Below are 18,290 nucleotides of genomic sequence, written 5' to 3' on the forward strand. Positions count from 1 at the left end.
GGTTAGGGTTCTACTTCTACTTCTTTGTGGCAAAATCTGCACTTATTGTCACTGCTGAAACCACTCACCAGTTTTCTGTAGTGGAAGGTCTTTGCATATTTTTGTTAATTCTTCTGGGCTATTTCCATTGCAAACTTATTTTCTGTTTCTGTGTCATTTGTAAGACAGTCAAGAAAGCTTGGCCATTTTGTTTCTTAATGTTCATATACCATCTTAAGGTTTGAAAAGGTTGGTGGTCAACCTCTGAGAGACCCATACCACCTGCTCCTGTGAGCAGATACAACCTTGGTAGGCACTGGTTTCTGTATGTTACACTGTACACAGTCAGCATTTTCTTGTTTTAGCATCTAAACTGTTAATGTCTTTTTGTGGTCTGTCAATAATGCCAAAGCTATGTGTTATTACTGCCATGGAAAAAATGGCAGTTACTTTATTTTTATTTGTGAGTTGTGATTTGCGAATTTTTTGTACCCGGCGTATATATTCTTGGCCTATTTTCCTCTTATTTTGCCATATTGGATTGAGTTGTTTTCTTGTATACCAAGGTATTTGTACAGTTCCTATTCTTCTAAATCTTTGATGTCAGTACACTCATCAAGCTACATGCTTTCCATTTGGACCTTTTTCTCAACTGATGGAGAACTTGGTACATTTTTCTAGACAAAATTTTATTCAAATATCTTTTGAGAAGATATGTACAAGAGTCAACTTAAATTAATGTATGAACTGGCATACAGCTTGAGGTCATTCATGAAAAATAGGTGGTTTATATTTTTGTTTGGGTTTTGTTCGAAGCCTTGGCTAAGTTTGTAGGCACACCATCTTTTATTAAATAGTTTACTGAGCAGATCTATCACCAAGCAAAAGAACAAAAGAGATAAATTCCTCTCCAGATCTTCACATCAGGGATTGTTATTCTCTCATCACTGTGGTTTAATGTCATGTGTTCAATCATGATTTTCTTAATTATGGAATAGATCTTATATAAATCAAGGCATTGCAGTATTCATGTGTGGAGCACACTATCATATGCCTTTTGATAAGCAATCCAAGCCAGGCTTAGATTCCTTTGTCTCTTCTTACAGTCTTTGAGGATGGTCTTATTAATTAACAACTGGTCCTTGGTGCCTAAGCACTTCCTCCTGCATCCTACTTGTTCTTTTTCCAGGTATGCTACATAGCAGAGGTGTTCGCAGATACTGTCTGCAACAAGGCTAGTGAAGAGTTTGTAGGTCATAGTAAACAAATGGATCTATATTTACTAGGGTGTCTCACTCGATTTAGGTATGAGAGTAGTGTCACCTTTTAATAGCCATGCTGGTGTATCCTCCTCACCCCTCAACAATCTGGTAAAGCAGCTACCATAATGATTATAGAGTGCTGTTAGTTGTTTAAGCTAGAAATTGAATGTTGTCTATTCCAGGTTTTTGTTATTCTGGAATCGATTTAACTTTCGTGTAATCATTCCAGATGTTATCTCTGGCTCTGGCATTTCTGGCTTGCTTTTGTTTCTTTGGGTTATATCTAGGATCTATTTGGCCTTTTGATTACAGTGTCCTTCATCCTCAAGCTCTTATTTTTTTCAGTAGCTTTTCCATCATGAATTATTTCCTTATAAAATTTCTGTAGAATAGTGTTGCATTCTTATTATCCGTTGCTCCGATCCTTTTGGCAAGTGCTAGAATTTTGCCTTCAAGTTCTTTTGATACGTTCTCAATCTCCTCAATATTTATATTATGTTTTAAACTGTTTCTGCCAATATTTTTCAACTGTCCCTTGCACAGTAGGGGTGGCAAGGAATTGTCTGATTTGAGACAACTCCCTCCTATACAGGTTCAATTGATTTTAAAGGTTCTGTTTCCTTGAGGGATGTGTTGCAAAGAATAAGACTTTTAAGGGGGATGTTTGTGTTTTTGATAATTGCCTTGGTAGCTCTTGAAGTTTGGATTTTTGATAGTAGAGGCCTTTCTCCATATTCATCAACTGTACTTCCTCTAGGGCCAATTTTTCCTCATGTGGCTCTTGCAATTCTTGTGATTATGGTGGCTGTTTTATTGTTGACAGTAGTAAGAAAGAACTAAAGTCTATTGTAGATCTACTGTGGTTGTGAATAGATAGCTGATGCTGGGAAATCTGTTAGGGAGGTAGAGGAGATCCTGATGGTGATGTGGGTCTGTGGTGGAGTGTCATAGGCCCAGATTGTTCATCTGAATCAACAAACAATTAATGATATGATTTGAAACCTTGATAGGATTTTCTAATCGACACTTAAGATATATCTGATCTCATATGGTCTAGCTCAGCCTTACTGAACAAATTCCTGCTCTTATACATTTGGCAGGTTATTTTTCAGGGTGAAATATTTCTCTTGCCTGGACAGAGGTGGAAGAATATTTCTCTCCAGGTCTCCGTCCTCTGCTTCTGTTTGGCATGTTTAGCTAGAGCATGTCATAGTCCATGACAGTGTCCATTTTTCTTCCCTTTCCTATCTATCTCAGTCTAGGCTCTTCTTCCATGATGGAAAGTCTCTTTCTGCCTCCTTTAGTGCTTCATTTCTTATGAGATTAGTCTGAGAATGCCTGATGTGAAACAAACGATTGTCAGCAAATGATGTATTTTCTTGTCTTCAAGGAGGTTAGTTTCTGATTTTTTTAGTAAGGATTGTGTTGCTTCACTTTTCAAACTTTGAATAGTGGAAGCAAAACAATAGGACGTTCTTTTCTGCAACTGACCATGGTGGGGCTTTTAATCCTCTAATATTTTGGTTTTGGAGCTGATGGTGATGGGGGGGGGGCTTTTTTATTAGGTCATGATGGCTGATCCTGGTTAACCTCTGTCATGATTATAGTGCCACTTCTCGAGGAGAGAAGGTTTACACCATTACTTACCTCTTCCCGCCTCGTGCATAAACAGGCTGCAGGGCTTTTTTTATCATGGGTGCTGGTCTGCCGGTATGTAGATTTATTTTTACTCATTTTTTTATGTGCACCCACATTTAAAGACATATATTGTAACTGTACGAATGCATATTATCCATCAGTGTGGACCATTATGTTTTTCTGTTGTTTAAATTTTACAAGTGATGGGGTATATCTACTCAGTTCAATATTGCTGACCAATATATGCAAATGCTTTGTTTTTGTTGTTTTTTGAAGTGGCAAACTTTAAATTAAAATAAATCAGAGAAAAATATTTTTATCATGAAAATTATGTGGTTTATTCCAAATATTAAGTTTTAGAATTCTTAATTTAAACACAATTTCAACGCTCGTGTGTATATGGTGTAATCTAGAAGTCCAATTCGTACAAACTGTAGGCATTAAAATTAGGCTGTATTTTGGTAATAATGAATTGAGTGTTGTCTTCCAAGTGGTCTATTGTCTCTGGTTTATCAGTGTAGACATGAGATTTTACAAATAATCTAATGGATTAAATCACACGAACAAAGTGGCCAATTGACAGATCCATTTTGTCAAATTATTTGTTCATCAAATGTTTCTCTCAGTAAACTGATTGTATCATTTGCATTTTGCAAACGCTGCTCATGTGTCAGTCTCTTAATGATGAATTGCCAAACCAAGCTGAAATAAAAATAACTGATAGTTGCAAAAAAAAGGAAAAAGGAAGAGAGAGTTAATTTAAAGTTCGCTGCCTCTATAAATAAAAACAAAAAAAAAAAAAAAAACACTCTAAATATAGGATCTTGCAAATCATAAAAATAAAAAAGAAAATGTATACTAATGAAACTGACAGAAAAAAAAAGATGTTACCCTAGCATTATGAAGGTCTACACCATACATTTCTAACCGCTTTGCCCTTTCCAAAAAACAGTATTCAGCCTCAGCTGGTGTTTGCCCCCTGCAAATAAAAAACGAATAGGTTTATTCTTGTAACATGTAAGCAATAAAAGTGAAAAAGAAAGATCTTTGTAATTTATGAAAATGATTGTGATTTTATTTAAAATTAAATTCTCAAAAATGGTGACATATACTAGGGATAAATCTGATAATGTTTTTATCTTCTTTCAGTTCAGAACCATTTGAAGTATTTAATAATACTAAGTGCAATGGATATATCTGTGCATCATTGGAGGGTTTGAGAGCTGGATACAATGGAAGACTGGAAGGTATTAGAATATTTGAACAAAATGTGATCTGCATCATGATGATTCATGCAGAATTCAAATTACGACGTTGGTAAGAGAGATGGTTGTCAGAGTGGTGACTATGAAGATCTTTTCTACTCTCTGTGCAAAAGTTGAAATGCCTAACTACTGGTCCAGATTTCTTGGAGCTGATGTCATGCTTTCTGAATAGTTGTTTTGATGGAGGGTTTCTCTTAAACTGTCCATCTCCTCTTAATATGCATTGCAGTTACTATATATCGCTCTTGCTCGGTGTTGTAGGCAACAGATAATGCCTTTCTTTACATCATATAGATGGTGGGAGTTGAAATTTACTTATTGTCCACTAAAAAATTTAAAAACATAAATACAGTGAGGTTGTATAATGTTTCTTCTTGGAACCAAGATGGCCACAAGAGTTGTGAAAATTTTATATTTACATTATTTAATTCTATAAAGTATAAGTATGATTCTTATTTTATAACTTTTTAAAATTACTTATAGAAAACATTTTAAAGGGATGTTTTATATTTTAATTTTTTTTTTATATTTTCAAAATGATATATATAACATCCAAACGGATGTTCCTATCACAAGACCAGGATAACACTACTGAAATTTCAAATATCAGATATTCAATTTCTCACTGGTCTCTTTAAATCAAGTGTTATTCTCTTGCCTAAAACTGGTTTCCTCTTTCTATACCAATTTATTATCTATGCTTGGAAAATAACAGTTGTTTTAAAGACTATGCATTCACTGTAAGTTTATTATAGGTTTATGCATAGAAAAATTGACACCATTTAAAATTTATTTTTACGGGTTATCTGTATTAGTACAGCAAAAAGGAGAGGTAAGAAATAATGGTTAAAAAAGGTAAGCTAGAAATAAACAACTGGTCCTTGGAAAAAGAAAACTTTAAAAAGTAATAAATAATAAAGAAAATAATCACATTCCCATTAATAACCTATGTAATACAAACGTGAACTAGCTAGAAGTTTAACGGTACTTTTGCAGTTACTGACCCAGACTTCCATAAATGTTAGCTCAGGCTCACCTAGTAGCTAATGTAAACCGCTGGAATATGCAAAGTGCTGATCAAGTTTATCAGCCAATGAAGAGGCGATAACAAATGCGCTTGACAAATGAAAATCCAAGCAGATGACTTTTAACACATTGGAAGAAAAAAAATTTAGTTTTAATCACGCACAAATTTAATTAGTTTAAAAAAGTGAAAACAAAGATAAATTTATCAGCTTTAGATAAAATGTTATATAAAATGGACATCTCCAAAATTATTAAAATAATATAGTTGTGGTCACAATACATGGTAATGGGAAAAAAATTTTCAGAGAGAATGTGGTATCAGATCAAAACACACAGTTACCAACTGAAGAAACTTTATGAGAGACATTTGCCAGGATTAATTCCTTAGGATTCCCCGGCAAATGAGGGTTCCAGAGCACACAGTGCAAATTGACAAGTCTCTGTTTAATAGAAGAAAACATAACGTTGGGACTTCTGAGGACATGACCCCACCGAGAAGGAAGGTTTCTTGGTAACTGTACCAAACTGTAATGCTAAAACCCTCTTTCCTATCATAAAGAAATTGTATCCAACTGTTGAAAAACTTTTTTTTTTTTTTTACATAGGCATTACCACATTATCAAGGCCAAGAGGCCACTCAAGGATAAGGGTTAAAGAGTGTACAGTAGAAATTGGACAATATAGTAATCATTAGTAATGAAAATTTGGTAAATTTGATAACTTATATGGAACGGCTCATCAAGAACTTATTTACGTTAGACTTGAACACAACCATATTGTAGTCAGCAGGAAAATGGAAGACAATTTCACAGGCGTGCAGTTCTAAGAAAGAAGCTTTGTTCATGGAATCTACGTTTAGGTTTAGGCACAGATAAAGAGTGGGGGGAATTATTGATAGTGTTTACAGCTAGACGAGTGTTTCTTGTGAAAGTTTGGCGAGGGGGACCATAGACTGAAGCTCAGTTGAACACTTTCCATGAAAATAACGATACATCAAAGACAAACTCGCAACATCTCTTCTGTGAGATAGAGGTTGCAGGGAAGAGAAAAGGACATCTCTTACGAGGCTACAAAGTCTATTTTGAACTCTATCAAGGCAGGACAAGTCCTTTCTAGCAGCTCCTGCCCAGATGTGGCAACAGTATTCCATCCTTGGACGTACCTAGCTCTTAGATAGAGAATTGCATCAACAGGGAGATATCTACCGGATCAATAGAAAGATCCCACCATTTTTCCAGCGGCCTTGGCAACAGATTTGATGTACGTGTTCCATTTAAGATCAAGAGTAATGGTCAAGCCAAGAAGCTTGTCAAAACTTGAGGCCTCCTGAAGACGAGAGCCATTCATTTCAATTGATGCCAGATGTGGATCAGAATGTTGATGATGTAAAGAGAGAAGCTTGGTTTTAGATGCATTAAAAGTAACCAGCCACTCCTTACCCCATTGTACTACGTGCTCAAGATCAGAGGAGAGAGAATTGGAGAGAACTTGGTCGTTTACTGTCTTAGATGTGCTACCATAAATGGTAGTGTCGTCAGCATAAATGTCTACAAATGATGTAAGGATGTGATTTGGAAGATCATTAATGTAGATCAGGAAAAGAGTTGGGCCCAGGATGGACCCCTGAGGTTATATCACATAGGATTAGTGAATCTCTTATAGCAAAGTTGGAGAAGAACGGTTACATCACCTAACAGGGAACCACAGACCAAATTTTCTAGAACCTATGATGAAGACTCCACTGAAAATATTTCTAAAAAAAATATCCTGTCCTCTAAAAGTTTACTTACCCACAAAAAAAAAAAAAAAAAAATCAAAAATTTTCCTAATTATTGTTTAAAAAAAATTACAAAGAAAGTATTCTATAAATGTTATTTTTCTTTTTACTAGTGTTTTCAAATTTGATCAGTGTTCAGCATATTCCAGCAGTTTACCTCAGCCATGTTAATAGCTGTAGAAGTATGATTTTAACATTAGTTACAATGATGGACAAATGGGTGCTTCATCTTGTTCATAATATCAAGCTAATATTATACATAGTTGGATTGTTGAATAATTAATGTTAAAAATATTGTTAAATACTGAATGATCTTGTGCCAAACACGGCTGACATGATGCTGAATGTTTTAGTAAAGTCAAAGTATGTATTAATTTTAATTTTTATTTATTGCGGACTATTATCCTCATCTTTTATTAGTTGTTTCATGACGTTTCGGCCAACTATTCCTCTGACCTTCGTCAGCTGGTAACCACGATGGATAGGAACTCTGAATCTCCTGACTGCTAAATAAAAATTAATAATACTCATCTCTATTAATTCCAATTAAAAATAAAGCACAAAATAAAACAGCTGAGTACTTATCATAAAAAAGAATGGGTAGGGAATGGAAAATGCTAAAAGTGGTGACTCAAAAAGCAGAAAGACATAAAATAGAAAGAGATGGCAGAATATGGATGACTGCTAGCAGACAGTTGAACCATCTCTTGCAATGTGCATGGTGAGGGGAGACGAGAGACTTATGCTGTGTCTTTTTCTTTACCTTTCCATGAAGAACGTATCTGCACATAAAATAAAGATAAAAACTTATTTAAAATATGTGTTCTCATTTAATTTTAAATAACAATGGATGAAGAAAATTTCAAAGAGAAACCGTCAAGTATCTTGAAAGGTGGACACAACAATACCTCACCTCTCATATAACATTATATTGTGTATCGAAAATAAAAAGAATTGTAATATTACCTGTGCTGTTTGTGATAATCTATCACTTGGCGCTCAAATTCTGTTGTTTGGCTTGGGATGAAACGGAATTCAGACAAGTAATCTCCTTTGTGCTCTTCAGTATTATAGTCACCCAATTCAGCTGTATACATAAAGAAGAAATGAAGGAAAGAAATTCATTAAAATATGTTTAAAATTCAATAAGAAATTGCTAAACAATGACCCAAATAAACTTACAGGCATAGAAAAAAGGAAGGGACATAAAAAAACATTGATTTAGCAATAAAAAATAAATTAATATTTTTATCTATGAAAAAATAAATAGCATTAATACAATTGTAATATGGTGAATGTAGAAAAAACTTAGAATATGAATTTATCAAAAATAAACTTAAAATAATTTACTTTTTTTTTACAATCATCAAATTCTAATTGAATTATATAATATATAATATATAATAATTATATAATAAAGATTAAAAAACGATCCTAAAGACCATGTAACTTGATGTATTTTTAAATAAATACAAAGTATCGTGCATTGTTTATGCTGCATCCTTACAAAAACAAATCTACAAATCTAATATTATAAGTTCATAATTCTAAATATTTCAAGTTAACATGGACATTAAAGTCCAAATTGATGTCAGGAATAGAATTATGGTTGGAAAAATGTTTGGCATCAATATAAAATATCAGTTTTCATTAAATGTACAAATAAATAATTAGATATATTTAAAATCATGTTGTAAAACCTTATATAAAATTAAAATAAACAGTTTGTAAAAGTTTTTAGATAAATTGTAGAATTTCCTGTTGTAATGAAAATAATAGAGGTAATTAAATTCTTTTTTCCCAGAAGGAGAAGAAGGAGAGTGAGCTAAGAAGAAAGAGGATGATAGAAGGAGTGCTTCTCTATTAAATTCATTAAGAAAGGTTTCTAAATAAAACTCAATAAAATGTTAACCTTAAAAACAACTTAAAATAATACTTACACTGAATGGCATAACTAGATAACAAGGCAGAGATCGAATGGGGACAAACCAAACGGCCTTCCAGGAGATCTTTTTTCAACTGAAGGAAAAAATGGTACCTGTAATACAAAGTAATATGATCAATAAATTATATCTTCAATTATCTGTCTCAAACACACAACTAACAATTTGTGTATTTCAATTTGTCTGTTTTATGGTTAGTGACAACATAATTGATGAAACATGGAAGAGTTATCGCATCCACGCTGTAAAAAAGATCAAATATATCTTTTTGATATAGGGTTTATCAGTAAACAAGAACAAGGAAACAGTTCACTGGGGTAGACAAAAGAAAATTGACATGGGATTGTTGATCAGGGTGTAGCAATGACGGTAACAAAAGGACAGCATAATGAATGTAGATATATTTAGATTTGATTTGTGGGCAGTTTGGGCAGTGGAAATGCTAGATGAAGAGAGAGATGTTGGAGGAATGACCAAGGAAACAAATGGTAACTCCATATCAGATTAGATCAAGAGAGTTTCATAAACTTTGGTTCCGGAAAAATCCAAAGATAAAGAAAATCTAAAGATAGTACAGGCAGATGGGAGAGAAATAGCAGTGTAAGGTATGATGCATTTATCTGTGTGAGTAGGGAAGGAAGATGCTATGCAAAAAACTTCATGTGACCCCTACCTTCTGTAAATCAATCACCTTGGGTAGAGACTGACTGGAATATAACAGAGCACAAATCAGTTTCAGCTCAGCCCTGTTTAAAGGTTGGAGATTAGATATCTCTGGGAGTGTGGGGCGCAAAGGAGATTACAGTGTTGAATACTGAAGATCTTATACTCCCTCCCTGCATGGCATAACTCAGATCCAGAGACATAACAAGTTGTCCCCACTGATAAGCTCCTCCTTGATCACTGAGAGTTGGCCTTATTGGAAGCTACAGTGGAAGGTGATAGATCAGGTTCCACAAGGGAGAAAAGAAGGGAAGAGCTTTGCTGGTAACTCTTGTTGGTTGGTTGTTTTTGTTTTACGGCATATCAAACTTTTTCTAGTTATTTTGAGGAACGATTGTTAATGGAGTATATTTGTTTTTTAAGTCGGATTCTATTTAACCCATAGTTGGGACCCTAACAGGTACTACCACTCCGGGTCAGAGTGGACCTGGGAGCAATGGCAATTAAAGGGTGGCTCCACACTCCCCAAGGCCCGCAAGGTGGGGCCTCACCATCGGTTATAGTTTTATGTCATATCCAGGACCGTTGTATGAAGGGTTCTTTTTAAATTTTTTTTATAAAGGTCAATTTTTTTTTAAGATATGAGAGTATGGTGTAGGGATTGTTTTTATCAAATAACTCTTTAATATTGTTTTCTTTATAGAATCGATTTCCTACTGTTACAAAATCAGTACATTCAATTAATATGTGTTTGATTGTGAGTGGTGTTTGATGCATGTTGATGATGTTGGTATACAGATGGGTTAGCTTTCTTTTTTTTAGGAGATATGAGTGGGTTAAGTGAGTATGGCCTATTTTTATTCTTGTTAGTTTGACTTCTTCTCTTCTGTTTAGTTTTGTATTTTGTTCTTGTTTTTTGATTTTTGGCATGATTTTGTGAAGTTTGTTGTTAAGGTGTTCATTCCAGTAGGTTTGCCATTTCTCTGTTGTATATGCATTGATACATCTTTTTAGATCTATATATGGAATTTTAAAATTTGCATCAATTGGGAGATTTAAGGCGTTTTTTGCTGCTGAATCTGCTAATTCGTTACCTTTAATACCGGAATGGCTCGGTATCCAGCAGAAAATTATTTCTTTTTTACTGTTTAGTTCAGTTAATTTTTGGAGTAATTTTGCGATTAGGGGGTTGTCAATCTTTTCATTTTTAATCGCTTTTAGAGTAGATTGGAAGTCTGAAAGGATTATAAATTTTTTTTTTTTTTTTGTTATTGGAGGCGAGTTTGAGAGCTAGGATTAGAGCATGTATTTCAGCACTGAAGATTGAGGTTTCTTTTGGGAGGTTTGATTGTTTTTTGATTGATTTATTGAGTATTGCTGCACTGGCTGTTGCGTTATTTTGTTTAGACCCATCTGTATAGATGTGTGTGTAGTCTGGATACTTTGATTTTATCGAGATCATCATGATAAGTTATTGGATGAGTATGTTTCTTTTCATATTTACTTAAACTTAGATCAATGTTAGGAGACGATTTTCCACGGAGGGGTTTTGAGTAGGACAGTTTCGTGAATTTTGGTTATGGGTAGACTTGCTTCTTTGGAAATCGATTTTATTCTAAGTCCAAAGGTTTTGATTACATTTTCTTTTTGGTCGAAAAGGTGTTTACGGTTTAGATTTAAAGTGTTATTGTGTGCTGGGTTTGTGGAATGGGCTGTAAGTTTTGTGTAGTATTTTAGACCAAGGTTTGATTTCTAAGGATTGGGGGAGTTTCATGTGTTTCTGCATACAGGCTTTCTACAGGGGAGGTTGGAAATGCTCCTAATGCTAGTCCGGAGTGGCATATTGTGTTGAGGGTTTTTAGATATGACTTTCTGGTGGATTGATATATGAAGCTACCATAATCTATTTTTGATCTAATTAATGCTCTATATAGTTTGAGTAGTGTGTTCTTGTCAGCTCCCCAATCTGTATGGGCAATGACTCATAGGAGTTGTAATGCTTTATTACATTTGGTTTTGATGTGATTGATGTGTGGAATGAAATTTAGTTTTTTGTCAAAAATGATTCCCAGGTGCTTGTGTTCATTTACGAATGGAATTTTTTCGCCTTCAATCTGTAAGGTTGGGTCAGGGTGGAGTTTGCATTGGTTACAGAAATGGATGCATTTTGTTTTAGTTTTGGAGAATTTGAAACCATTTTTAGTTGCCCATTTATTAATTTTATTTATGTTATGTTGTAGTTTTCTTTCAATAGTGTGAATGTATTTAGATCTGTAGCTGATTGAGCAGTCATCTACATATAAGGAGCTATGTATATCAGGAGAGAGTTCTTTTATAATGTTATTGATTTTTATGTTAAAGATAGTTGTTGATAATATGCTGCCTTGGAACACTCCTTCTTGTTTTTGTGGGTCTGATAAAGTTGAGTCTATGCGAACTTGGAAAGATCTGTCTGTTAGGAAGTTTTTTTATGAATTCAGGTAATCTGCCTCTTAGTCCAATGTTGTGGAGCTCTTTTATGATACCGTGTTTCCAGGTAGTTTCATATGCTTTCTCAAGATTGAATAAAACAGATGTAAGTGTTCCTTATTGATAAAAGCTTCTCTGGTATAATTTTTGAGGTTAGTGATGTGGTCTATACATCCTCGATTTTTTTTGGTATCCACACTGGATTTCAGAAATTATTTTGTTGTCATCTAGATATCATATAAGACGGTAGTTAATCATTCTTTCAAACGTTTTGCATAGGCAGCTTGTGAGAGCTATTGGTCTGTAGTTTTCTGGGTTTGATGTATCTTTTCCCAGTTTGGGTATTGGGATTATTGTTGCGTTTTTCCATGAAGTTGGGAAATCTTATGTTTCCCATATTTTATTATAAATTTTGAGAAGGAGTGATTCAGGTGGAATTTCTTTAGGGAAGCTGTAGTGCACTTCATCTGGTCCTACAGTTGAGTTATGAGATTTTTCTATGGCGGTTTCTAGTTCATTGAGTGAGAAGATTTCATTTTAAGGCTCTTGGTTTTTGGAGTTAAAGTTTATTTTGTACTTTTCTTCATGTTTCTTAAGTATTTGGAATTGTCTATTGTAGTGTTTTGATGATTAGTTTTCAGCAAAGGTTTTAGCTAGTGTGTTAGCAATATCTTTTTTATCAGTTATTTTCTGTTTATTTGTGAGAAGGTGTTTGATTTGATTCGGATTATATTTTCCAGTTATTTTCCTAATCATTTCCCAGACGGTTTTGGGTTTAGTGGTGATGTTGATTTTGTTGACAAATTGTTGCCAGCAGGATCTTTTGGATTCTTTAATTGTTTTTCGAGTTTTAGCTCTTTGGCGTTTATATTCTATTAAGTTGTTCGTTGTGGGTTGTTTTTTAAATTTTCTTAAGGCTGCTTGATGGATCACACATGGTAAGATCAATGGCACTAGTTGATCCGTTTGTTGGATTTAAGTATGTGGGATTTTTTGATTGAGAAGGCACAAGTTATTTTTGTTAATTAATTGTTCAATTTTATTTCCTTTTGAGTTTGTGACTTCGCATCCCCATAACGTACTGTGGCAGTTAAAGTCTCCTAGAAGAATGAATGGTGAAGGTAGTTGTTTTATTAAATTTTCTAGTTCATTTTCATTCATTCGTTCATGAGGAGGGAGGTATATTGAGCAGACTGTGATTGTTTTGTGCAATGTGACTTGAGTTGTAATTGCTTGGAGATTTGTTTTGACAGAGAAATTGCTTTGAGGTATGTTATTCCTTACAAGAATTGAGGTGCCTCCATTAGCACGAAGGCATGTGTTATGGAAATAGTTGTATTGTTCATAGTTTGATGTTTTGAAATTGCTATTGTTTTGTGGGAAGGTTTCTTGTAAGCAAACAATGGCTGGGTTGAAGAGTGAGATAAGTATAAGAAGTTCATTATAATTAGATCTTATTCCATGACAATTTCATTGGATAATTTGTTGGGTTTTATTTCTATCCATGAGGCTGTTTAGTTTTCCTCTATTTCCATCTCTTTAGAAGTAGAGGGTTTATCTTTTGTCGGGGTTTGTGTCTTTGGTGAAGTGTTTTGCTGGGTTTTTTCTTTTTTTTGTTTGGATCTGGACGTCGATCTGGATCTTGCTTGAGATGTTGCTGTTTGGGCTTCTTGTTCATTTTTTTCCCTCTTGATTACTTGTGTTTGGTTTCTTTTTTTTTTTTATCTAGGGTGTTTTCGGTTTCCATTTTTTCTAGAATTTGGAATCTATTTTGAGTGTCTATTGTTTGGTTTTCTTCTTTTCTGGAACGTTCTTTATTTGCTGTTTTATCATTGCTTATGTTTTTATTAATTTCTGGTGATTGTTTTGTTGGTTTCTGTGATAATTTTTTTAATGGTTCTGTTGTGGATGGAATATTATTTTCTTTGTTTGGATTTGTTATTTCTATTTTGTTTCCCAGATTTGAGTATTTTTCTTTTAGGCTATTTTGAAATTCTGGCTATTCTTCAATATTTAATGCAATCAGTTTCTTTATCAGCTCCCTATATTGATCATGTATTTCATTATGTTGGTATGGTTTAGTTGTCTTTTTTGTTGTCTCAGCATATGTGTTGTCTTTCATGTACATCTCATCTATTTTTCTGGCTTCTGGAAAGGTTGTGTTTTTTTTTGTACTTTACTTCTATAATTTCTCTTTCTTTTTTATATGTTTTGCATATTTTAGAGAAGACCAGGTGATCTTCTTTGCAGTTAGCGCATTTCACCTCATTTATGCATTTTTCTTCGGTGTGGTAAGACTCTTTGTTGCCACATTTTCCACATATTTTTATTCCTTTACAGGCTTTCTTTACGATGTCCATATTTTTAGCAATGGAAACATCTTAATGGGGCTGGGATATATGGGTCTACTTTTACATTTAAGTAGCCAATTTTTATTTCCTTAGGTATTGTTGGTTTGTTAAACGTTAATATGTATGTGTTGGTGGTTATTATTTTATTGTTTCTTTTTATGTTTATGTGGATGTGGTTGATTACTCCTTGTTTTTCTAATTCGGTTTTTATTTCTTCCTCAGTTGTTAGCGATAGTTCATAACTTCGAATTACTCCTTTTGAAGTGTTTAGTGTTTTATGGGGAAAGGCTTGTAATGAAAATTCTTCATTTTGAGTAGAGATTTAGCATCTCTAAGATTGGTTATCTAAACTAGTAGTTTTCCATCTTTTGTTTTTTTGATCATTTTTTGTTTACTTTTTGTGGATAATGTTTTTTCTATTAGAAAAGGTGATAAATTTCCAATTTTTTTTATTTTCGATTAATTCAATAACCAAGAATCGTGGGAAGTTTCCTTCATCTATAGTTGGAACGGTTTTTCTAGTTTTGAATTTTTGTTCTTCATCTAAGGTCAGAGTCAGAGGAATGGTTTCTTTTAAGGGTTTTGAGGGAGATGTATTTGTTTTTATCAGCCATGGATTTTGGGATTTATTTTTCATCAACCACGCTCCCTACCCACCTCGGAGTCCAAAATTGGGGCATAGTAAGGGGGAAACCCATTCGCCTTGACCATGTCGGGGCTACGTGGAGGATATACTCTTTTGGTAAGGAGTTCTCAAGCACTATATTTTCTGTTCAATAAGTCCTCAAAAATGCATTTGCTCAGATGGAGTGTTGAGTTCTGGTCTTTCCAATTGATTAACCCTTGCCACCGCCTTCTAGCACTTACTTGGTTTGCCTATTTTTTGTAGTGGGGGAAGAAAAATAATAATAAAAAAAAAGATGGGAGTACCTTTAAGTTTTGTTCTTTGTTGTGGTAGTTGGTACTTTGGGTGTAAGTGCTAGGGCTTGGCGTGACTGGCCGATTGGTCGGATCGGGCCTCTCCGACTGCCCGTCGGGCTGAAGTAATGTGTTGCAGTGCCTAGACTTTTATGCACCCAGGTCTAAGTTAGCTCAATCACCAGGATCACGTCCTAAGGCATTACGGGTAGCACCCCACGGCTAACTGGTTGCCCCATTGAGGGATTTTTACCCTCTGCAAGGGGGCAGTCGGCTTATTCTAGTGCCCTACCAACAGGGCAAAAAAAGAAAAAAAGGGGGGGGGCACGGGTCGATAAGTAGGGAAGGAAAGGAGAGGGGAAGGGGGTTGTTGTTTTTGTAGAACATAATTAAATTTTACAAAAGAGAATAGAAAACAAAAACAGAAAATCGATGTAGGTGCATTTCATCTCAGGAAGCCAATAGACAGCCTGATCTGGTAGCACCAGTGGTAACTCTTGAAGAGATGGTAGAGCAAAGTGGAACTATAAAGTGTGAAACTTCATAGTCAGTAATCAAAAATGAAGAGGTAGAAGTTCCCATGGAGAACATGCACTTAGTAAGGATAAATAGATACATAGTGATCAATTCAGACAGAGCTGGGTCAGACAAAACCATAAAGATGAAAATAAACAAAGATGGTCACCTATGCATAAAACTAAAGCCATACTGAACCTGTCAACAAGAACGAACCCTAGTGAAAGGGGCAGTTTGGGGTAGGCATAATTGAGTGATCCACCTCATTATAGAGCTTCCTCATGATGGTGGTAAAAACGAAGGATGGAGGCCACTGTTTTTTTGTGTTTTTTTTTTGTGGACATCAAAGCTTTATGAAACCACTAGTTTAACCCTTTGCCACTGATTGATGATATTCTCACCTTGCTGGGGAAATCAAGATAATTTTTTACCCAGATATTGGCTCTGGACAAGATTTATAGGGAGAAAGCTCCATTTCAGGATCGCTAATGTACAGAGAGTCTTCCAGAAGCTCATGTCAATAGTGCTGGAGGAACTGGAGCAGTTCTCTATGGATAATATTCCCATTTTTTTTTTTTTTAAACAGTGTTGAGGAGCATATTCAGCACTTGCAAATAGTCTTTGATCGACTGAGAACACATGAGTTGTGAATTAAACTACCCAAATGTCAATTTATGCAGAAGGAAATGAGATATATGGTGTTTGTCACCAATGAAGTGGTGTAAAACCTGATACTGAGAAAAGCAAAGTGATCCAGGTGATGTTTGCACCTTATACAGTCAAGAAGGTCAAAAGATTCATAAGGGCAATTGATTACTACAAGCGGTTCATACCAATGTTATCTAGGTTGATTTGACAAAGAAATATGCCAGGTTCAAGTGGACCAAAGACTGCCAGCAGTCACTTGATGCCCTGAAAAAGCAGTAAACCCATGGTCCTGTACACTGATGCCAGCAAACAGTGTATTAAAGTCTGTCTTATACAGCCTTGTCCTGAAAAGGATGGTTTGATACTGGGTATTCCTAAGGAGATACCAATTTATGTTTTGTCTCACCGACATTCCCCTACTCAGCAGAGATGGCCAATGATCGAGATAGAGAGAGAGAGAGGTTTCCATTATAGTATATGCAATACAAAACCTAAATTACTATCCAAGCGGGGTAACGTTTGTTGTTATTAAAACTGATCATTGGCCTCTCCAGTATTGTTTGAGGTGGAGTGAATGAACAAGAAGATTCAGCAATGAGCACTTACACTGATTGGGTATAACTGCAAGATTGAATACTTGTTAGACAGAGAGAACACCTGTGTTGATTTGCCGTCACATATTTCTAAGATGTTGGAACAAGAAGAGCCTATGAAATTAACGTCATCAACTCCCATCAAATACATGCCCAGCTGGATGGCAAGGATATGGATGATAATGCCCAGAATGATCTGGTACAGAAAAGGTTGCCTGAAATAGATAGAGAGTGCAAGGGAAAGTGTGTAAATGACACCGAGTTAGTAAGACACTAAAGGAGCTCAAAAATCAAAAAAGATGACTAAGGCAGGTTCAAATAGGTTCCTCATACAGAATGGCTCATTATATTACTTCTCAAATCGAGATAAAGAGGTAAGACCCAGACTATATGCCCAATGGTGCTATGAAACAAAGTAGTGACTCAGTGCTATGACGAGTTGACATATGGGAATCAATAAAACTTACAAGTTTATTAGCAGAAAATATTACTGGCCAATCTGTATAAAGAGGTTACTATGTGAATAAGTGCATAACCTGTTAGACTCTGAGCTCTAAATAGAAACCAGCTTAACCATTTGAGAAGATTAGCCTAAATATCCCTGGTCCATATGGCAAGACCCCGTGAGGTAATATTTATATCATCAGGTTTATTGACTGACTGACTAGCTGGCCTGAAGCCTTCATGGTGTCTGATAAAATGGCTCAGATGGTGGCTAATCTGATTCTGATAGAATTGTTTCCATGATATGGGGCTTCTCTTCAGATTGTGACAATGGAGCCAAAAATGTAAACGAGGTTATGAGAGACCTTGAACTGTTTGAAGGTCAAACATATCATCACTTACCCTTATCACTCTCAAGGCAAAGTCATGGTGGAATGCTTTTACATTTTTCGGGGGGATGATGTATTGTCCAAGTTAACAGATGGGGATAGGATAATTAGAATCTATACCTAATCTGGACATTAGCTGGCACAAGATTCTTAGTAAATGAGAGAACAGAGTTCTCACTATACTACATGCTATTCAGATGTAATGTGCCTTCCCCATGGATAACCTGTTAATATCTTGCAGAAAATACATAAGCAAGGATCACCGTCTTGTCATAGGATACCAACATAAGACATTTGTACAAGCTACGTAGCAGGTGAGGTGGGTCTAGAAAAAAAGAAATAAGGCAAAAATGAAGACTAACAAGACGTAGACTTAAGTGTAGTCCGACATGCAAAATTAGACCATAGG

General features: G+C 35.0%; 1 protein-coding gene across 9 annotated transcripts in view; it reads right to left on the reverse strand.

The window, feature by feature from the left end:
• LOC145292010 (tyrosine-protein phosphatase non-receptor type 4-like) overlaps positions 1–18,290 on the reverse strand; it is a 973,203-nt gene that overhangs the window by 668,930 nt on the left and 285,983 nt on the right. For all 9 annotated transcript variants that reach the window (XR_013869534.1, XM_080138005.1, XM_080138003.1 and 6 more), the window contains 3 exons: positions 8,888–8,985; positions 7,914–8,034; positions 3,771–3,858 (listed from right to left, as the gene is read on the reverse strand). Coding sequence is in view for 8 of the 9 variants with exons in the window: in XM_080138005.1 (XP_079994131.1) it covers positions 3,771–3,858; positions 7,914–8,034; positions 8,888–8,985 (307 nt within the window). In the remaining variant the exon portion in view is untranslated. The remainder of the gene's footprint in view (positions 1–3,770; positions 3,859–7,913; positions 8,035–8,887; positions 8,986–18,290) is intronic.

The sequence above is a fragment of the Euprymna scolopes genome, chromosome 13 (genome assembly GCF_053919585.1).
Source record: "Euprymna scolopes isolate OS-2025 chromosome 13, ASM5391958v1, whole genome shotgun sequence".
NCBI classification, from domain to species: Eukaryota; Metazoa; Mollusca; class Cephalopoda; order Sepiida; family Sepiolidae; genus Euprymna; species Euprymna scolopes.